At 35.9% G+C, this 17941-nt stretch overlaps 1 protein-coding gene across 1 annotated transcript; it reads right to left on the reverse strand.

Moving 5' to 3' along the window:
- Positions 1-12398: 12398 nt before the first annotated feature.
- On the reverse strand, positions 12399-17211 carry LOC143630239 (protein Brevis radix-like 4). The gene is made up of 5 exons (XM_077099305.1): positions 17009-17211; positions 16020-16423; positions 13238-13373; positions 12768-13162; positions 12399-12696 (listed from the first exon to the last, which is right to left on the reverse strand). The coding sequence occupies exons 1-5, from the start codon at positions 17120-17122 to the stop codon at positions 12618-12620; spliced, it is 1128 nt and encodes a 375-aa protein (XP_076955420.1). The 5' UTR covers positions 17123-17211; the 3' UTR covers positions 12399-12617.
- Positions 17212-17941: the final 730 nt, after the last annotated feature.

The following is a 17941-nucleotide window of genomic DNA, read 5'->3' on the forward strand; positions in this document are numbered from 1 at the left end:
CTGGGTTGAAAATTCATAAATCAAGGGAATACTTGAACTTAGTCTAATTTAATCAACCATAGGTGGATTATGTGTTGTTCATATAATCTTTCCGACCGGTTGTTAGATTTGAATTTCGTAATTGAATGATAATCTATATCTTTAAATTTCAACATAAAGGTTCACTTACATTATAGTATGATTTGAGGTGATTAGTTTGTATAATTCATCATAAGTTTTCCAAAAAATCATTTGGATGGTTATCTATAACTAGAAATTATTCTTTTTAAAACAAAATAATGAATTTATCATATATTTAAGATTACCATCATTAGGAGTCAAGTGGATTCTAAGTTAAGGTGTTAGTTTCTTAATTCTTGTTTATCTCCATTATCGTGTTACTTGCTTTAATTTATTGTTACGAGTTTTTCTAAAAATTAATCTTAAAAACAAATCAATTAAGCTCATTTCTCACGGTTACTATATTTGCAAAGGTTTGTTATTAAAAATTTACGTGTCCATGGATTGATACCCGGTTCTCGCCGTTACTATATTACCACACGACGGGTACACTTGCCTTTTGTGTGTGTGGTTAAGTCTAGGTGAAAACCATTTTTAAAACCCGATAAAGTGTGAAAAATCTTTAATAAAAATATATATATCTCACACCACATCATGAACTTTCAATTTTTAATCTCTATAACTCAAAAGATTTATGTGGTTTATCTTTTCATAAGTATGTCTATATATAACAAAAATAAAATGTATAATTTGAATTCGAATTTCGAATCGAATCGAATTTAAAATCATAAATTCGTATTCGACTCGAAATTCAATTTCTAAAATCGAATTCGAACCGAATCAAATTCGAATGATTGAAAATCGAATTCGAACCTTCAAATTCGAATGCGAGTCGAATCGAATTTCAAGTTATTCGAGTGTGATTCGAATACTGAACACCCCTACATGTTACCCCTATCTGTATGGCAAATTTAAAATACAACGATGGTCACAAAATATTTATTTAAACAAAGAATGTAAAGTTACACATGCAACAAAAAATGTTACATATAAGGAAATATTTGAAAGCTTATGAAGTTTTGATATAAATTTTATATTTATTATTTATTTTCATTGTTTATAACTTTATGTAGATTATTTGCACATGTTACTTGCTCTTTGTTTAGCAATATTTTACCGTTTATGTTACGGACATATTATAATATTATTCACCTAATAATAGGTTTACTATCAATCGATAAGTTCAAATTGTTAGTCATATTATTAGTGTCATCACTCTGTATGCCTCCAATTTATTGTTTTTTTTGAAACAATAATACAATATTTATAGTTCATTTAGATATATAAGATTTATGTTTATTTGGTGTTTCCTATAATTTCCGGTCACTTACCTAATAAGTAATTGTATTAACTTGGTTATTATTTCATGGGTGTTGCTAAATGTACTCATCTTCCATTCATTTTTACTAAACATACCATCTCCCTCAAATTTTACATTAATACATTTAAATATTTATGTTTATTCTTTGTCATTTTTTTATCTTTTATTATCATTATTAATTAATCAAAGTTTTTTTTATTATTTAATTAAGAGTCTTTCTTTTCCTTTAATCTTTTTTTTATATTATAATTTTTTTTTTGTTTTTTAAATAACAAAGAAATTGTTTATGTAAAAAACTTTTTTTTTTAAATTAAAACAATAAAAACATTTTTTTTCTACAAGTGTTTTAATACTTTTAGGGTGTGGTTCTACTTTTAAATTAATTTTAGAGATAACTTACTTTAAAAAAACACATTTTTTTCATCAATAAAACAGATTAAACAATATACGACTGGTTCTACTTTTAAATTAATTTTAGAGATAACTTACTTTAAAAAAAACACATTTTTTTCATCAAAAAACACATTTGGTTCTTTTCTCATGTGACATTAATTTAATGCTTTCGAACGTATCAAAAAATATTTAGATAATCTTTTTGTCGGGTGTGAGGCATATGATAAGATCGATATATACAAAATGTTTTATCATTTTTATTAAGGTGTTATATCATTACTCTTTAAATACATTTTATAATGATAATAAATATTATTATTATTTTGAACAATAAACACAAAGAGTAAATAAAAAATAAACTTTATAGTATTTGATTTGATATTTTATAATGAGACTTGATAGAACTAAAAAAGTTAAAGGGTAGTAATATGTCAAATAAAATTGTTGAAAGAAATGAAAGTTTATGAAAAAGAGTATGACAACTACATAATAAGGGTGCGTAGCCTAATACTTATTTCATATGCTTTTATTGCTCGAAAATAGTGTAAATAGCTTTATACTCAAAATTCCTAATTTTAGTTGAAGATTGAACTATTAATTATTACGGATTAGATTTCAATTAGAATTTGAGTTTAAATATTTGCTCCGTTGTATTTTTATACGGTAAGATTTGCATTATTTTAAATATTCCATCTAAATTTAGGCCAGTTGTATTTGAAGAAAAAGGAAAAGTTTAAATTAAATCTTTACATACAACGCACAAGGGCGTTTGTATTTTGAACTTCTACATTACTAACATAATAATTCAAGGTAATTTATATTATTCTTTTTATTTTTAATATTTAATCTTTTCTAATAAAACATGTTACAATCCAATAACGTGTTTCTATCCAGATCATCCAAAAGAAATTTGAATATATGTTATAATTCTTGGTTTGCTTTGAAAGTACAAAATAAAGATAGAATCTAATAATAAATTTAATAAAACACAGGTTTTAAAAAGGAAACAGAATTTTATTATTTGTCAAAAATCAAAAATATTACTTATACTAGTCTGATTATAACTTGGCCCCCAAGCTTCAATTTCCCTAGCTATATATAGATTACCGTAAATATACATTATACATTAGTATCTTTAGAGCGTCTTCTCTTTGAAAACAACTCAATCTTCTCCATTTGTTTACCTTGTTTTTCTCGTATAGAGGACTCCAATCTTCCCTACGAGATGTTCATGGAGATTATGTCTCGAGCATCATTAAAATCCTTCGCCACCATGCGTTGTACGTGTAACTATCTCAATACACTCGCCAACGAATCATTTGTTCTTGATATGAACACGAAAAGAAACAACATTGTGTCGGGTTTTATCATTCAAAATTTGAGAAGAGGTTGTTGGTACACCAAAGAATTTGCACCATCTCCTGAATCAAAGAGTCTTGATCTTGGTTTTCTACAAGACGATACCCGAATTCTTGCGACATCCGAGCAAGGAATAATGGTGTTCATGAAACCCGATCCAATGAATTGTAGGAAATATGCGTACTATGTTTGTAAACCTGCTACTAAACAGATATCGGCATTGTCGTGTCCCAAAGGAAACCATACAGTTGAGAAGATGGCAATTGTGTGTTGGGTTTCAACGGTGGTTCGGAACAAAACGGACAAACCTTTTTAACCCGTTTTATTTAAAGATTTCGTTTCGAGAGTAATTAATCAATATTAATAAACATGGATATATAAACGAAATCTATAAAACGCAGCGGAATATAAACTATTTAAATGAACCATAAACGGAAACCCGAACCCGGATCCGATCACAACAATACGAGCACGATAAACGAAAATAAACAACCATAGTTTATAGTTTATTGATATACCTCGGTTATCGAAACCGGGAAGACACCGAAGGTTAACGAAGCAAGCTAGATGAGACACAATCAACACCAAGAACTCCGGCGGCGGCGGCGGGTATTCCGGCAGAGGTGACAACGGCAGAGTAGTGGTGGTGATGGAACTCGGTGGTGCAACAGCAGCACAGCAGTATCAACACCTCTCCTAGGAACAATAACAACCCGGAAATAAGCTGGTATGGGGCTGCCGGAAAAACGCGTCCACCGGAATCTTCAAAGGTCGCCGGAAAAACGATTTGAAGGTTGCGGTGGGGTTCTAGACAACACCGAAGCTTGTATGGGGCGGCGGGGGAAGTTCCGATGACCAATGGACGGTGGTTGGTGGCTAGCGGCTGGGGTCGATTTCCGATGGCCGGAAAACGGTGCCGGAAATTAGATGGAGGCTAGGGTTAGTGGTTTCTTAGTGTTACCATAAATAGAATGTTATTTATCTATATATAGGGAACATATCTAGGGTTTAACAATTAAACTTCATTGGGCTTTAAGCCCAAAGGTTAAAACAAAGCCTAATCCACCAACTAATTCTATTGTGTGATTGTGTCGGGCCCAGTAAACGTAAACGTTTAAGTGGGTTTATTCTTCGTTACCCCCGGTGTAACTCATACCGGGTCACATTCGGGTTGGTCGCGTTGACTTGACCCGAACCGACCATTAAATCCAACAGTCTTCCACTTGGACGGATTTGGGTCAAGTATCACAACGCTAACAGCCAGAGGCGTTCTAGCTTCACATAGTTGTCCCCAATCAAATATGACATTTTAAATCCATAACCAAAGCATCTTGGAATACTTTATTGCAAGATAATGAATTTATTGTAATCGTTGTCATCTATCCTTTCTGTATAAGACATTAATTGAACAATGAGACATGGATCAAATCAATCTCATATAGTGTTCAATTATTGTTGTTCTCGATATAGAGTCAAAGTGGTCCATTCAAACACACAGTAAGTTTGGGTGAGGCCTCACACTTTACCAGTTTGAATCAACGAGGGCTCAAATATGTCTAACTGTTACATTTAAATGTAAGAGTACAAAATCCCATCTTGACTACATACAACTCCCACTGAACTCCAGAACATTCCCAATCAATGCATTTATGGCTGGCAGTTACGCAACAGCGGTTGACATGATCAAAGAATATTCCTCGGTAAACGAGAGTTCTAATATGTATCTTAGGTCTTAGGATACTAAATGAGCATACTATTATCAAAACATCTTATGATCAAGATCCATGAAGATGATTTTATGCGAGTTACATCCAACGTCATTCACAATGAGGTCTGTGAGTTTGGAAGTCAACTGCTTGAGTCCAAAGTCAGAATAGTTTTAATTCAGAATCGCTCCCACGAGTCTGACCGACTACGGATAATTTAGAATACAATATTCACGGATTAAACGTATTAAAATGAACACAGTTGTATTATTCAACGTTTGCATTTAACCATTAAATCAAAAAGTGAACAGAAAAGTACAACTGATTAAATGTTCACACATCCAAATACTAAATCAAAATAAATCACTAGCAAGTCTAAGCTCGATAGCATCCCTATGCTGATCATGCTTGTCCTGAGTCATCGGCTTAGTGAACGGGTCAACTAGATTTTGATCTGTGTCTACTTTGCTTATCACGATGTCACCTCGTTCCAATATTTCCCGAATAAGATGGAACTTCCTTAGAATGTGCTTGGTTCTGTGATGAGACCTTGGCTCTTTGGCTTGAGCAATAGCACCTGTGTTATCACAGAATATCTCGATTGGTTTGTGAATATTCGGAACCACATCGAGATCGGTGATGAACTTCTTCATCCAAGCAGCCTCCTTAGCAGCATCTGATGCAGCTATATATTCGGATTCGGTGGTAGAATCCGCTACTACACTATGCTTGGAGCTCTTCCAATAAATAGCTCCTCCATTGAGAGTGAAAACGAAACCCGACTGTGAGCGAGAATCATCTCGTTTAGTCTGGAAGCTAGCATCAGTGTAACACTTTACAGTGAGCTCCTCTTCCACTCCCCCAAACACCAAGAACATGTCTTTGGTCCTATTAAAGTACCTTAGAATGTTCTTCACAGCAGTCCAATGGGCAATGCCAGAACTCTGTTGAAAACGACTGGTCATGCTCAAGGTATATAAGACGTCAGGTCTAGTACACAACATAACATACATGATAGAGCCAACCGCAGAAGCATATGGAATTGGTTGCATACGTTTAGATTCAATGTCTGTTGCCGGAGATTGCGATTTGCTCAACACGGTTCCTTTAGTCATTGGAACTGCTTCTTTGTTGGAGTTTTCCATCGAGAAGCGTGCCATTACTTTTTCTATGTAAGTACTTTGACTAAGCCCTAGAATCCGCTTAGATCTATCTCTATAGATCTTTATTCCTAGTATTATGCGGCTTCTCCAAGATCTTTCATTGCAAAACAAGATTCCAACCATTGCTTAACTTCCTTAAACATAGGAATGTTGTTTCCAATGATCAGTATGTCATCCACATACAAGATGAGGAATGATATAGTGCTCCCACTAGCCTTTCTGTAAACACAAGGTTCATCTTCATTCTTGACAAAACCAAACTCTTTGATTTTCTCGTCAAAGTGAAGATTCCAGCTTCGAGATGCCTGCTTAAGTCCATAAATGGACTTGTTCAATTTGCAAACCTTATTAGGATATTTTGAATCGACAAAACCTTCAGGCTGAACCATATAGACATCTTCAGAAAGATGTCCATTAAGGAAAGCGGTTTTGACATCCATTTGCCATATCTCATAATCATAGTATGCAGCAATGGCAAGCAGTATCCTAATTGACTTGGTCATGGCAACGGGCGAAAAAGTTTCATCATAGTCAACACCTTGAGTTTGAGTGAAACCTTTCGCGACTAGCCGTGCCTTGTAGGTTTGCACATTTCCATGCATGTCGGTTTTCTTCTTGAAAATCCATTTGCTCCCTACTGCCCGACTATCGGGGGGTGGCTCAACCAAGTTCCAAACTTGGTTATCATGCATGGATTGCATCTCTGCGTTCATTGCATCTTGCCATTTCTTGGATTCCAGATCCAAGATAGCAGATTTGTAGTTAGTAGGCTCGTCCCCAGACTCAGCTACTAATAAGACTTTGGGACCATCTAGATGACATAATTATCTAGAATTTGGTACGGGAGTCCTACTACTTCTGCGAACGCTTGTGTTCACATCTGATGTATCAGCAACAACAACTTGTTGATCAGACTCTCCAACTTCTTCAGCGGTTGGTTGTGGATCTTGAATTTCTTCAAGATCGACAATGTTATCTCCAGTTCCTCGATTGAGAAATTTCTTTTCAAGGAAGTGGTCTTTCCTCCTGACAGAAATCGTATTTGTATCAGGATGAAAGAAGTAATAACCACTTTTATAATAGTATCCGACGAAAATAACCTTTTCGCCGCGGGGATCAAGTTTGTCATCATACTCACTCGTGATATAAGCATCACATCCCCATACTCTAAGATAATACAATTTGGGCTTCTTTCCCTTATGCCATATCTCATATGGTGTTTTGTCTATCTTCTTAGTTGGAGCTAGATTGACAATGTGGGCGGCGGTCATAAGGGCGTATCCCCAAAAGGAGTGAGGCAAGTTAGTTCTACATATCATCGATCGAACCATGTTTAGCAAAGTTCGATTCCTCCTCTCACTCACGCCATTAAGTTGGGGTGTGCCAGGTGGAGTGAGCTGTGAAACAATTCCATGCTCTTTTAGATGAGTGATGAACTCTGAGCTGAGATACTCTCCACCTCGATCTGATCAAAGTATCTTAATGGTTTTATCAAGTTGTTTTTCCACTTCACTTAGAAACTCTTTGAACTTTTCAAAAGTTTCATGCTTGTGTTTCATAAGATACACATAAGCGTATCGACTATAATCGTCGATAAAAGAGATGAAGTATCTTTTATGGTTTCTAGTCATGGTTCTGAAAGGTCCACATACATCAGTATGTATGAGTTTTAACAGATCACTTGCTCGTTCACTTTTATTAGTGAAGGAGTCTTTGGCGAGTTTGCCAGCTAAGCAAGATTCACAATCGTCAAAAGAGTCCGGTCCTGTGGATTCAATAATCCCTTCGGATTGGAGTATTTTAACGCCTTGCTTATGTGGCCAAGTCGACAATGCCATAGAAAAGTATCATTGATGCTAGTCTTGATACGTTTTGAAAGATAATATACGTTATTGTCAGGTTGAACATCAATCTCATAAATACCATTTCGAGGTTTAGCCTCAAAATAAAAGATATCATTTAAGTAAGCAGAAATAGTCATGCCATTAAGAACATACTTAAATCCTTGTTCAGATAACAACGAAACTGAAATGATGTTTCTGGTCAAGCCAGGAGCATACAAACAATTATTTAAAGGAAAAACTAGGCCAGATGGACAAGTAAAATGAAATACTCCAGTTGCCAGAACTGGTACTCTCTTCCCATCTCCAACGATGAGTTCCATGCTGCCTTTATTCAGTTTCCTCCACTTCTCAGGCTCCTACAAGACATTCACGATGTGGTAACCACATCCGGTATCAAATACCCATGTGTTGCTAGAGACAGTGAAAAGTTCAATAACGTATATGGAAATACCTCCAGAAGAGTCTTCACCATTTGCTCTCTTCTTCATGATCTCAGCAAGGTATTCGGGCAGTTTCTCATCTAGTGCCCCATTTGGTTGCATTTGTAGCACTTGCACTCCTCAAAGGGCGGTGGCTTTTTCTTTGCAACTACCTTGTTAGTGTTGGTGGCAACATTGGCAGCAACAGTAACTTTCTTCTTGCCTTTTCCCTTAAAACCCTGATTATTTGGTTTTGGCTTTTTGACACCATCAGATCGAATCATCAGAACTTGATTGGTCCTAGAAGGAATGTTCATCTCAGCCGTCTTGAGCATGTTATGAAGCTCCGGCACTGTCTTCACCCAACCATTCATGTTGAAATTCATTACGAACTGGTCGTATGAGTTGGGGAGAGAGTTGAGAATGAAATCAGATGCCATCTCATCAGGCATGGGATAATCAAGTTTCTTGAGCTGATCGATGTGCCCCTTCATCTTAAGAACATGCGCATTGACGGGAGACCCTCTTGCCATCTTGCAACTGATGAGTTATTTCATGGTGTCGAAACGTTCTTGACGGGCTTGTTTCTGGAACATGCCCTTGAGTTGCTCAAGCATCTCATAGGCACCAAAGTCTTCCAAGCCTTTAGCAAGCTCAGAAGTCATGGTGGCTAGCATAATACAGGAGACCTCAGCCGAGTCGTCCTTATGCTTGTCAAGAACTTTTCGTGCAGCGGCTGTGTTGTTTTCAGGCTCGGTTGGAACAGGTCCATCGAGAACATACATGCGCTTTGCCATGGTGAGAACAAGTCTTAAGTTGCGGCGCCATTCGATGAAGTTGGTACCGTTCAGTTTATCCTTCTCATGGATAGTATTAAGGGCGTAGGGTGAAATTTCGTTGACGACATCTGATTAATTAAGCAAAAGTAAATTTAATTAGTATTTTCGACGTTGTAGTCCTATTATTAATGACCCAATAACATTAATTAATTAGGAGTATGAGAATCTGGTTCCAGTTATTAAAGGCAGCTGTAGCACACAACATTAATAAGTGGTTAGGCAGACTGACAACGATTGCCAATTGTGAATAGAGCACAACTCTCGATTATGAGGCCTATAGAGACAACGATTGTCTGTATAGATATGTTTAACCTCATATTTGCCCACTTTAAGTCTCCAGACAGCTTTAACACGTAATAGGAGAGTAAAGTAATAGTTGTCCTAGTACCGTGACGTGTGAAAGGGTCGGATGTGTCAACGAAGCGCTTTCACCTTGATGGGATAGGCTAGAAAACAAGTGTGGTGCTGTAGCTCCAAACACTCGAAATTTCGCAGTATGCCTCAAGTGTGACTTGTAGTAGGATTGACATAAACTATTGGTTTTAAATTGGGATTAATTTTAAAATTACCAAATAGAGTAAAAGTCAAATTTTACTGTATTTATTACCGGGACGAATAGATGAACCCTTTCACCTCTCAGGACATTTACTTTAAATAACCTATTAAAAACTAAGTTTGTCGCGATATAACTAACCAATTTTAAGTTAATAGAAAATCTATTAAGTTATTAGTTTTGGAAATCAAAACGTTTTTAATTTGCAAAACAAAATCGGTTAATGAAATGATTATTTTCAAATTTATTTGGTATTAAATCGGTGATATTATAATCCTATTATAATCAATCCAAGCAATCACAATAGCAAATAATAATAATATGTAAATCCTTATGGCCAAAAGGTGATCGGTCTCGCTAGAGCCAATTAGGGAGACCGATCGGGTCAAGGGGTTCACAACACAAAACAATCACAAGGATGGACTTCTTCGTGTATCCCGTCATCTTGCTCGAATTCCCACTAACTCCAAAATCCTTGAGCTCGTCCTCGGTTATCTTCGCGTCTTCTTAATTACAAATTTATAAACTAACAATAATTTACCCTATTACAAATTTGAACCATCTTTATGGCCAAAAGAAAACCGAAAAATATATAATAATCGTTTACAACTTTTGAACCATCCATATGGCCAAAAACAAGCTCAACAACCAAACACAACCAAACAAACATAGGTCGGGGCCGAATTTACATATTCAAAATAAATAAATTTCGGGTCGTTTTGACTTGGTCAAATAAAATAAACAAAACCTTGACCAACTCTAAAATCACCCGAAAATAAATCTAGATCTATAAACTTTAAACGATTTAAAGTTTAAGATGCAGATCCGGTTTTAAACGAACCGGAATCGACTCGTACGTTGTAACCGCGGCTCTGATACCACTGTTGGGTTTCAACGGTGGTTCGGAACAAAACGGACAAACCTTTTTAACCCATTTTATTTAAAGATTTCGTTTCGATAGTAATTAACCAATATTAATAAACATGGATACATAAACGAAATCTATAAAACGCAGCGGAATATAAACGATTTAAATGAACCATAAACGAAAACTCGAACCCGGATCCGATCACAACAATACGAGCACGATAAACGAAAATAAACAACCATAGTTTATAGTTTATTGATATACCTCGGTTATCGAAACCGGGAAGACACCGAAGGTTAACGAAGCAAGCTAGATGAGACACAATCAACACCAAGAACTCCAGCGGCGGCGGGTATTCCGGCAGAGGTGACAACGGCAGAGTAGTGGTGGTGATGGAACTCGGTGGTGCAACAGCAGCACAGCAGTATCAACACCTCTCCTAGGAACAATAACAACCCGAAAATAAGCTGGTATGGGGCTGCCGGAAAAACGCGTCCACCGGAATCTTCAAGGGTCGCCGGAAAAACGATTTGAAGGTTGCGGTGGGGTTCTAGACAACACCGAAGCTTGTATGGGGCGGCGGGGGAAGTTCCGGTGACCAATGGACGGTGGTTGGTGGCTAGCGGCTGGGGTCGATTTTCCGGTGGCCGGATCAAGGTGCCGGAAATTAGATGGAGGCTATGGTTAGTGGTTTCTTAGTGTTACCATAAATAGAATGTTATTTATCTATATAGGGAACATATCTAGGGTTTAACAATTAAACTTCATTGGGCTTTAAGCCCAAAGTTTAAAACAAAGCCTAATCCACCAACTAATTCTATTGTGTGATTGTGTCGGGCCCACTAAACGTAAACGTTTAAGTGGGTTTATTCTTCGTTACCCCCGGTGTAACTCATACCGGGTCACATTCGGGTCGGTCACGTTGACTTGACCCGAACCGACCATTAAATCCAACATTGTGGTGATGGGTTCGGAGCCATTACATTACAAGATTATCAGATTTGCACAAAGCAGGTAATTTATGACTATTGAGTTTAATATTTAACCAACTTCAAATATTAACAAGATCCTACTGATAAAATTTATGCATTAAATTTTAACTTATATATTTAATTTTTTTTTCTTCAATTTGTTGCAGTTGTTTGAAACGGTGGGGAAATTTCGACACGACGTATCGGTGTGATATATTCAACTCATTGACATGGGAATGGCGATCACTAAAGCACGTAAAGTTGGCTGATCATCGTGTACACTTTACTAACTCGCAACTAATCACAGTGAGCGGTTCGATCTACATGTTATTATCGAATAACGATGTGTTTAAGTTCGATGCATATACAGAAAAGTGGAAAGTCTTTTCGTCTCCAATTCCGTATGATTAGTCTGGTTTTTCAAATCCACCAATGGAGCTAGTGAAGTGTGGTGTAAGATTGGGGCTAGCTTGTAAGCCAATAGATTCTAATGGTTGTTGGGAGATCTGGGTTCACACGTTGGATGAACGGTGGGAGAAACAAGATGTTGCTGTAGAAACTAAGAGTAAATTTGAGTCACTAAAGGCGTTACATGGTTCGGATACAAGCGTTATGGTGGATGGCCACACGCTCGTGCTTTACAAGTTTAAAGAGCATGGCAATAACATGACCAGTAAGGTGGTGTTAAATGACATCCCTTATCAAATCTTCTTCTTCCGGTCAGATTTCGAGCCACTTGATTTGGTGCGTCCAGACGCATAAATCAATCATAGACTTTTAAGTAGATGTCGATGGATCTTATTATTGTTCGTTTTATTAGCTAGACTCGAATACTGATACATAGATATTTCGTTTTGCTATAACAAATCTTATGAATTAAGTTGAAAATTTAGTAACAATATACCAACCAACTTGATTAATTTCCACTTGAATACACCATCTTTGTCCTCCACAATAATATATATGAAAAAATATATATGGCTCCTACATTTACTTAATGCAGTGTCAAAAATATAAAGAACTCTTAAAACTTACCAGCCAAGTATACAAACAGCAACATTCAACATTCAACATTCTGTTGAACATATTCGACTTCCATCGGATGCATATTTTTCTCACCATCACAAGTATTGTTTGTGGATCCTAGCGCGGTTCTCTTCCCACCATAATCTCGCGTGCACCTCCCCAAATTTGTCTCGGCTGCAATTCAATATTTCTAATGTTATTTCCCAATCTTTTATAAAATTTAAATTGAAGTTATATCTACAAACCTGAATCTAACACGTTTGAGTTCTCTGGAGCCACCCGGGAGTGCTTTAATGGTGATGTAGACACCAGGCTCGTCTTGTTCGACCCACTCATTCTCAATGTCACTGACATTACTGATTGATAGCTCTCCGGACCGATCAGCCTCACGTGATGAGCTGGTTCTTATAGAGGCATCCATGGATGATGTTTCGGTTTTAGCCCCACTGATACTTGATAGTTTTGGAGTAGCAGTGAGTCCAGATGAGTCCCGGTTGGACCGACCCACCGTGTGGTCAAGTGAATCTGAGGATGAGTATCCCATTCCCATCGGGCGGTATAGGTTTCTAGGTAACCTTTCTTTATTCAAAGGTGGTGTTATTGGGCTGTCCCCATTGCATTCAAATTTCATCATACTACCCTGTTAAAGCAATATAAGGTTAACTAAAATTATGATCGTTATTAAATATTTTAACACGTCATTATGTTTTCCCACCTCGTCTTCGGATCTTGGAGGTGTTGGAAGGGGAAACGCTTGTCGGTTTAATCTTTGGACATTGTAAAGTTCCATTACTTTGTCATAATTATCTTGCCACCATTTTTGAGCTTGCCACTTGTTAAACATCTCTCGGCTAACCAAAAATCAAAACTATAAGTCGTGACCATTACGGTCATAATTTTGGATCTAACTATGCTTTTTATTAGTTTTGAGTAAAATTTGGCTAAACATGAGTTATAAACTTATAATGCTTGTTAGGCACTTAAGGACAAGTGGTTTTCATGACATGAACACTATCACAAAGGACTAAAAGGTACCTTCAGGAGTAAGGCTAAATTAGGCCTTAGGAGTTAGGTCACTATCTTATATGAATTGCATCAAAAGTCCAATGCATATGAAATAGACTTGTAGTTTAGGCTATATTATATATAGATCATGTTAATCATGGATTCCACTTAATTAAAGAAAACAAAAACCTAACCACTATTGTTGACTAAAAGGGTCATTGCTCCTTTATTATCTAGATCTTGTGATAATTTGAACATAAATAATATTTTTTAAACATAAACCAAATTAATATAGATAGATTAGTGGAATAATAGTACTAATAAAGCAAAGATGCACAATCAAGTGACTGTGTTAGAAAAAGCAAGAAATCCATCATTGATTTATTTCAAAATAAAATCAAAATTATTGGTCAAAGTTTCACAAGGGTAAATCAAAGATAAAGCACAAGTGAAAAACAAAACACTGTTATGAAACCATGCATCAGATCAATTAAAACATAACTTCGGTCCCACAAACGCGACATCCAAACTATTATATGACAATTCAATGAACACTAACTATGTTATGGATAAGGTACTATGTTCTTTTATCATAGTGGGACTGAAACAAGAGACATATAATGTTTCATGTTTGTTGAATCTTCAACTTCAAATTTGATCACTTTCCAAGTTAAAAATGGCAAGACATGTTTCTCATTGTTGTCATCTTAACCATCACAAGATGACAAACCATAGGTGGGACAAAGTGTAAAAAAAGTTGAGAGCAGACAGTTATCCGACAAGGCAGCAGCATTTTGGTGAAAAAGCATACCAAGAATACAAAACTTTGAACAGGGACCCACTAATGAGTAATAAGTTACATTTTTTGGACTTTTTCATATAATAAATTGGAGTGCTATTTTCTAGCGGGGCCTTGTTCATAATGATGTTTGCAGTACGAATGTGACCACTTTAAGGATATATTGCCCCACGCACACCACCGATTTCACAAATAAAGAAAATTATGTTTCTTGATTTTTTGAAGAGGTTATATTCATAGAAATATTAAGTTTTATAAATTAATATACTTGTAGCTGTTACATATTACAAAATATGTATGAAGAAAGCTGATTAGACAAGTGTTTATTTCATGAATAATGAATATATAGGGTTGTGAAATAAATATTTTTTAATGTTTTTGATAATCTATTATGCTAATGGGTACCCACACTCATATTATAGTTTGTATGGCCAGCAGGAGTATTCAAAGTCTTTGTTTGAATAGGAGAGGAAATCTATTATAATTGCAAATGACTTTATATGCATGCTGTGACCAATTTCAAAGAAAATAATGATAATGATGAGTGTGTCACCTACCGAAGGAATCATCACTTGTGCATGTCAAAAAACAAGTCTAGAAGAAGAAGAAAACAAAATTAGCACCTGGCAATAGAAATTAGAATTTAAGGCTCATGAATCTCAAGTCTTTTTCAAAACAAATAGTAGCAAAACTAAGGTCATAACAAAAAAAATAATGATAATATTAATACTTTCACAAACAATATTATTTTAGGACTCAAAAAAGATTACATAGTTATGTTGCTTTCTCAAGTTCTACATCAAAGACATAGGGATCGACAAAATAAAAGGAAAGATAGATTATTATTATTTCTGTGTTCTTGAATTCAAAAAAGAAGGCTGGTTGGATTTATACAGTATGGGGTTGACAATATATGTAAGGAAAATTTAAATTTTATAACTATATGATGATTTAATTAAGGTTAATAAACACAGACCTTTTTTTGTCATTATGAAAAGCTATTAGCCTTTCCTGAAAATTTTATAAAAAAAAAAACCTTTCAAACTCTATTTCTTTTTCTTAATAACATAAAAACACAACACCTACACCCATGACATAATCTGTTGGTCTAGTTGTATGATGTTTTCCCTTACAAAAGTGAGGCGGTGGATTTAAATTCTTGCAAATGCAAGGTCTTGTGAGGCAACATGAATCAAGCATCCATCTTTATGACTCTATGGCTACTTCACTTGATGAAGAAATATGTCTATGGAAAAACTTGAGAATGTACCTCAATGTAATCATATCTATTTTGTTGCATAAACAATAAGAGCATTTAATCACTCATGTTCACATGGTAGGTCACATTTTCCCAAAGTAAAGCGATTATAAAATGTTACATTAAATAAGATTTTTGGTAAAATTGGTGATGTTCAAACTTAGATGCAATGCTATAGTAACCGTCACTACTCGCATGGTGGGAGGGGACTAGCGATTAATCATGATTAATTAAAATTAAAATTATAATTAGTCGAGATTAATCAGAATTAACTGTGATTAATCACGATTTTTACAACTATGCTTAGCTTAGACGATTAAGTCATATTATTCTTTGTGATTTCGGGATGACTCAATCTATAAAATAGTGTGAATAGAATCTAACAGGAGTGTACTAGAGGCAACTCAAACCAAAACTATGATAACAAATTATTACCTGAACCGGATCCGTTTTAAATCGTTACCGCCACGTGGCAGAGACACGAAAGTAATAAGCACACCGGGCTCCACCTGTGCAACCCACTCCTTGGGTTCATTCTCCTCTTCCAACACAATCGGGTCGGGTCTCCGGCCACTAGCGGAAGCCGACAACGTCCCCAACGACACGTCACCTCCCACCGATATCCCCTTCAGTCTCGCCTCCATTTCCTTCCCCCAAGCCCTGCCGGAGCTCGAGTTTTTGCTCCCGTTCCGTTTGTACGGCCACCGGAATCTATCCGACACGGACGTTGATAAGTCCGGTTCCGGTTCGTTGCTCTTTTGTAACCGCTGTTGTGGTGTCATCATTGCTGCTCCGGTACATGGATTGCATCCGGAGGCTTTTAGCGTCATATCCTTTATCTGTAATATAAATTCAATTATTTCAATCAACACCGAAACATTCAATCCGTAAAATGTTATGTATAGAAACGGCCGTCACATGTCGCCCAGACTGCCGTCAAACTTTGAAAATTATTGGTCCGTTTGAACAATAGGCGTTCTGACCATAGTACGGTTAAACTTTGAAAATTTTTATCAAAACGTCTTTCGGCCAATAACCAGATCAGTCGTTCTGACATAACCGGTTAAACTTTGAAAATTATTGATTAGAGTGGCCGTTTTAAACTAAACTTTGGAAATTGTTGGTTAGAATGGTCATTTTACAATATTTGGACGACCGTTCTGATCATAATTTAAACTTTAAAAATTATTGGCCAGAACAAACATTTTACGATATATGGTGGACGCTGATAATAGTGGAGTTAAACTTTGAAAATTATTGGCTGAATTGTTATTTGGCCAATATCCGGACGTGTCTTTCTAGACATATACAATTAAACTTTAAAAATTATTGATTAGAACGGTCGTTTGACCAAATGGTGTCGGATTAGATGGCCCCTAGAAAATTCACACACACGATTTACAAAGGAAATTAAGATTGCTTACCTGAGAAGTAAGAGTTTTGATGGCTTGTTTATTGGCAGTGGAACTACCGCCATTAACACGCTTTGATTCATCGGCCTCATCGCGCTGTTTGGGACGAGCAATGCATGTTAGCATTTTGAGGGAAGAATTAGATGTGTGAATTCACAGAATTGGAATGATCAAGAATGAAGAAAGGAAAGGTTTGGAGGTTTTGATAGATATTAATAATATGTTGTTGAAGTGTTGGTTGTGACTTGTGTTGGTGCTCAGGGATTTTTATTGCCCCCCTTAATTCCGCAATCGCAAAGATTCCTTGTCTGCCTATTTTCTGTTTTCTTTTTAATATATTAATATAAATAAATTTAAAAATTACATATGTTTTGCATATTTATTCTTTATTCATCCGATATAAAAAAATGATAGAGGAATTTGACACGTGTCTTGCATTTGGAGAGAGAAAGTCAATAAATGTGTTATTCCTATTATGCCCTTACCCTTGTTTTACACTTAATGATCTCTCTAATCTAATCTCAACCATTCAATTCTCAAATGAATGAATAAGATTATTTCTTATCCTTCTTAGAAAAACTAATCTTCTTATTACAACTCAACCCATATAAATAAATTTTAAAAATATATATGTTTCGCATATTTATTCTTTATTCATCCAATATAAAAGCAATTATATATATAAAACATAAACACTTATATATATTACTTTAACCATAAGCCCTTAACACATAAAATTCTATGTAATTATTTACTTCTTTATCTCAGGGAAGTATATTATATGATTTTTGTCGAAGCACGAGATGAATCTGACCTGATCCATGACGATGTTTTCACGGATTTCAAGATGAACGAACCACGTCTTGATCTTCTTCTCCGGCTGGTTGGGATCTGCAATGACTTTTTGGGGGTGTGGAGGTGACCGCTAAGAAATCTCCAGGATCT

This window comes from Bidens hawaiensis, unplaced genomic scaffold (genome assembly GCF_021521415.1).
Source record: "Bidens hawaiensis isolate Kalapana, Puna unplaced genomic scaffold, B.hawaiensis_p1.1 tig00005588_1, whole genome shotgun sequence".
NCBI classification, from domain to species: domain Eukaryota; kingdom Viridiplantae; phylum Streptophyta; class Magnoliopsida; order Asterales; family Asteraceae; genus Bidens; species Bidens hawaiensis.

Excerpts from the sequence above, each read along its gene's own strand:
- LOC143630239 (XM_077099305.1), bottom strand. The coding sequence starts at position 17,122 with ATGCTAACATGCATTGCTCGTCCCAAACAGCGCGATGAGGCCGATGAA. Across the intron at positions 13,163-13,237 it reads CTCCAAGATCCGAAGACGAG|GGTAGTATGATGAAATTTGA; the intron begins GTGGGAAAACAT and ends TTGCTTTAACAG. Across the intron at positions 12,697-12,767 it reads CTCAAACGTGTTAGATTCAG|CCGAGACAAATTTGGGGAGG; the intron begins GTTTGTAGATAT and ends ATTGAATTGCAG.